Source organism: Gadus morhua, chromosome 15 (genome assembly GCF_902167405.1).
Source record: "Gadus morhua chromosome 15, gadMor3.0, whole genome shotgun sequence".
Classification (NCBI taxonomy): Eukaryota; Metazoa; Chordata; class Actinopteri; order Gadiformes; family Gadidae; genus Gadus; species Gadus morhua.
Window position 1 is genome coordinate 1,173,882 of NC_044062.1, and position 5,000 is coordinate 1,178,881.

A 5,000-nucleotide genomic window follows, 5' to 3' on the forward strand; every position below is an offset into this window, starting at 1 on the left:
GTGTGTGCGTGCGTGTGTGGGTGTGTGTGTTTCTGTGTGTGTGTCTGTGTTTCTGTTAGTGTGTGTATCTGTGTGTGTGTGTGGGTGTGTGTGTGTGTGTGCGCGCGAGTGAGAGCGTGCACGTGCACGTGGCAGATCAGTAGCAGGAGAGAGCCACAGAGAGCTGTTTGTAGTTAGCTCGGTGGCACCTGTCTCCTCTATACCATAGCAGGCAGACGCTGGAGTTAGACTGGATGCCTTGTTCCCACAAACCTCACTGTGTGAACAAGAGGAAACAATACTGAAACCGGGATGGTTTTGAACCGCTCTATAGCTCAAATGCAGTTTTGTGGTTGGGTTGTTGTATATCTGGTATAATCTGGTATAAGCCAAGTTATTTTCTGTGGGAGTGCGCTTTGAGGTTAGCTTATCTGGTCTCTGTGGGAGTGCGTAACAGTGCAAGCTCAGCTAGTTTTGTGTGGGAGTGCACTACGGCGCCAAATAAGCTGGTTTGTGCTAGCCTGGCTATTGCCAGACCAAGCTCAATCGTAGATTGAGCTTGGTCTGGGGAGGCTGTCGTCATTTTCTTCAGCACAAGAGGTGTGATTAACGGGCCTAGTTCAACTGACTCTGTACGCAATTGGCTGCTTGCCGTCGCTTCCCTGTCGTCATTGCTCTATAGTTTCAGCTAAGGCTTAGCTAGTCTGCGTGTGAATGCGCTACAGTGTAAGCGAAGCTAGTTTCAGTGTGTGTAAGCTACAGTGTAAGCTAAGGTAGTGTGTGTGTGTGTGTGTGTGTGTGTGTGTGTGTGTGTGTGTGTGTGTGTGTGAGACTGACCTGGTCCCCTGGCTGCGGTCTCATCAGGGACACCTGGTCGTAGCCCCTCCTGAACAGAGCCCACAGAGCGTCCAGCTTCCCCTGGAGAACACGCAGACAGTCAGACAGACAGACAGACAGACAGAGGGTTAGAAACATAGACACACACACATAGAGGGACAGTCAGACACTCACACACACACGGACGCACAGACAGGTAGTCAGACACACACAAACAGACAGGCAGTCAGACACACACAAACAGACAGGCAGTCAGAAGGAATGCCCAGACAGGCCCAGACAGACAACCAGGGACAGACAGACGGACAGACAACCAGGGACAGACAGACAGACAACCAGGGACAGACAGACAGACATATTGACGAACAGACAGACAGACAGACAGGCAGAGTTTAAGGTCATCAAATCAAAGGTCAGAGGGTAAACCAAAGACAGAGAGGGGGGGGGGGGGGTGACCCTACCTTGATGGGAGTGTACCATGTCCTCTGCTGGGGGGGCCGGCGGGGGGGCTTGCGTGCTTTGGGTTCGTACGGCTCAAACTCCTGGTCGGGCATCTTGACCACGGCGTTCTTGGGCTTGTCCAGCTTGGCCCCCTCCTCAGTGGAGCCCTTCTCCCCCCACCGCACCTGGGGGGGGGGGGGGGGAGGGCAGCACACCTCAGCCCCCTCCTCAAAGAGCTCCCGGAGCCGTGCACGGTGAAGGCTCACGTCACTCAATCACGGGCGCAACTCACGATTATTTTCATAGTATTAGTATCACTTCATAATCAATGTTTAATATGTTTCCCCTGTTGATGGGTGAATCATTTCGTCGTGACCAATGACTAGAGTTCAAAGTGATAATATAATATTCATGATCCAAATGTTGAACGTGAGCCGCATCACTAAGCAGCAAATGTTTGTTGTTATTTGCACTTTGTACTCTGATCAATGACTAACGATTAATCGATCATCCAAATTGAGGTATTTTCCTTCGATCGACTAATCAATGAATCAGCCATTCGTTGAGGCCCGTGACTCAATGTGTGTGTGAGTGTGTGTACCTCCGTGTGTGTGTGTACCTCAATGTGTGTGTGTGTGTGTATACCTCCATGTGTGTGTGTGTGAGCGAGTGTACCTCCATGCGCTTGATGCCCCCGACTCCGCGGCCCCCGTAGTAGGAGGCGTCCACCGTGGGCCACTTCTTCTTGGGCATCCCGTCCTCATCGTCTGATTCCTGGGAGGAGAACACCGGTGAGCCCCTGGTGGTCCCACCGTTGGTGACCCGTAGCCTAACCTGGACGCTCACTGCTGTGTCTCCAGAGTACTCCCATGTTTCTGCCTACATGTGGTGTTTTCATGCGAGGTAGTGTCGTGGTTAACGTGTTTGCGCGGCTTTGAGCTGCTGTGCCCACAGTGGGCGTCTGAATGGACCGATTCACATTTGAGTCCTGCAAGATCCAATGCTTTTACACAACAACATCTTGAGAGTGCAGAGCAGGCTCCCAGGGAACGCGCTGGCGCTAGAAATGTAATATCCTGTCCCAAAGACCTTCCATGATCCACGCATATGAATAAACCCTCCAATCAAAACAAAGTCCTGACTGCCAGTGATGGAAGAAGTCCCTGATGGTTGAAGACGACTTACTGGCTCCGGCGGGGGTGGGGGGGGGGGCTCTTTGATGACCTGAGGAGGAAAAGGGGAAACACAGTCATGGTATCTGGTGATGTCAAGGTGATGTCATGGTGATGTCATGGTGATGTCATGGTGATGTCACCGTGACGTCACGGTGTTGTCACGGCGACGTCACGGTGTTGTCACGGCGACGTCACGGTGATCTCACAGCGACGTCACGTGTTGTCACGGTGACGTCACGTGTTGTCACGGCGACGTCACATGTTGTCACGGTGACGTCACGTGTTGTCACGGCGACGTCGCCGTGACAACACGGTGACATCGCCGTGACAACACCGTGACGTCGCCGTGAGATCACGTGACGTCAGGGTGACGTTACGGCGACGTCACGGCGATGTCATGGTAACGTCACGGCGACGGAGCCCCACTCACCAGCGTGCAGCAGAGAGGCCAGAGCCACCACATCAGCATGACCCCCAGGAGCAGGAACAGAACCAGCAGGGAGACCAACACCATGGTGCCGTCGAACTGGGTCCACCGGGAACACACACAGGCATGAGTACACACACACACACACACCGCATACATACACAACACACACAAACATGAGTACACACACACACACACACCGCATACATACACAACACACACAGGCATGAGTACACTACACACATACATACCGCGTATATATATACACAAAACAGGGATGAGGAAACACAAATATACACACACAATCATTAGAGCACATGCAAATACACAGAAACATGGGCAAACACACACATACAGACACAAAATCATGAGCACACACACACACACACACACACACACACACACAATCATGAGCACACACACACATACACACAAAAGCATGAGGAAACACACATACACCACACACACAAACACCAAATACAGTCCCACACTCAAGAGCCCACACACTATATACACAAGCAATGCCAGTGCCAAACACACACACACACACACACACACACACACACACACACACACACACACACACACACACACACACACACACACACACACACACATCAGACTAAACCCCAAACAAATAGAACCACAGATAGAACGGTTGCATGCGGAAGACGAGAGCGTTGAAGGAAGTACTCACAGCTACCTCTGATGACAGTCAGAGCAGAGGAGCCAGAGAGAGACGGAGGAGGAGGAGGAGAGCGGCTACCAGGAGAACAAGAGAACAACGGAGACGTTTAAAGAAGGGAAACTCAAGTTCACTCCTAATGAAGAAAGGAAAGGGCGGGGAAAGACATGCTTCTCACATGCACCGACTGTTATTGTTAGTGGAGAACGGATACAACACACACAAGGCGTGTGTGTGTGTCCCGTGCGCGGGCTTCCGGTGAGGCTGTGTACTCACACACTCAGTGGTGGTGATGTGCACGGAGCTGGTGATGTAGGAGAGGCCTTCGTTCATGCTCACCTGCAGGAAGATGATTCTGGAAAGGGAAACACCCACAATGCATGTGACTGGGAGCACACACACAAGGTCCTCTAACACACACACACACGCACGCACACACACTAGGTCCTCTTAAACACACACACACGCACACAAGCAGACACTGCCGGAATTTCCTCTCTAACCTCTGCCAAATCGGACAGGCACCTGCTCGCTCACTTGCTAATATATGTAGCAAACACACACCCACATACACACGTATACACACATACATGTACGAGACACACACACACACACACACACATGTGCACATGCATACACACAGCTGTGCATCGCCTTTTAGACGACAGAGAGCTGCCCTGCCCTTAGAAGGCCTCTCCACTGAGGCTTGGAGTGAAGCCAGGTCTTTAATGTGGGAACCACAGATAGCTCAATGGCTTCCTCTGCTCTCTGTGTTTAGTGATGCAGCCATGGTGATAAGGCCGTGATGTCCGGGCCAGGCTGTAGGAGCGCGGAGCGATGGGCTGGTCTGTACGTAGAGTTGAGAATACGCCAGAGTGGCCGTAGCGAAGCAATCAACAGTCGATCAACGTGAGGGCGATGGTATTTTGAAATCGGAGATCACAACAGAGGATGAGACGGAGGAACGTCTGAAGGAGGGGAGGGGAGCGAGGAGAGGACGATCGTTGGGGCGCAGGGTCTGGCTGACGGGAGGAGAAAGGGGGGCTTGTGCTGCGGTGACGGCGTGTGGGCGGTGGAGGAAGAACGGCGTTGAGGCTACGCTGAAAGTTGAAGGGGTGGGTGGGGGGGGGGGGGGCAAGCGTGAGGGGGGACCTCAGGGGAGAGGGGAGGAAGTGGAGAGATTGGGGATGTGGGGGGGAGGTCCCTCCTGCCTTCCTCCCCCCAGGGATTCCCCCGCCCTCACCGCCGCAGCTCGTAACTCTCGACGACAAGAGGCAGCTCCTAATGAGAGATACAGGTGGCAGTCCTCTGCTGCTCCCTCCCCCTGCTCCAGATGGTAGGTCCTCCTCCTCCTCCCCCCTGTCCTGTTCTCCTCCTCCTCTTCCTCCCTGTCCTTTTCCCTCCTCCTCCTCCTCCCTGTTCTCCTCCTCCTCCTCCTCCTCCTCCTCCCTGTTCT

The 5,000-nt window shown here is 53.2% G+C and overlaps 1 protein-coding gene across 1 annotated transcript in view; it reads right to left on the reverse strand.

Annotated features, from left to right (window-relative positions):
- antxr1d (ANTXR cell adhesion molecule 1d) overlaps positions 1 to 5,000 on the reverse strand; it is a 29,665-nt gene that overhangs the window by 6,274 nt on the left and 18,391 nt on the right. Inside the window, 6 exon segments of the mRNA XM_030378961.1 lie at positions 817 to 897; positions 1,278 to 1,442; positions 1,933 to 2,031; positions 2,443 to 2,481; positions 2,863 to 2,958; positions 3,821 to 3,899. Of these exon segments, the coding sequence (XP_030234821.1) occupies positions 817 to 897; positions 1,278 to 1,442; positions 1,933 to 2,031; positions 2,443 to 2,481; positions 2,863 to 2,958; positions 3,821 to 3,899 (559 nt within the window).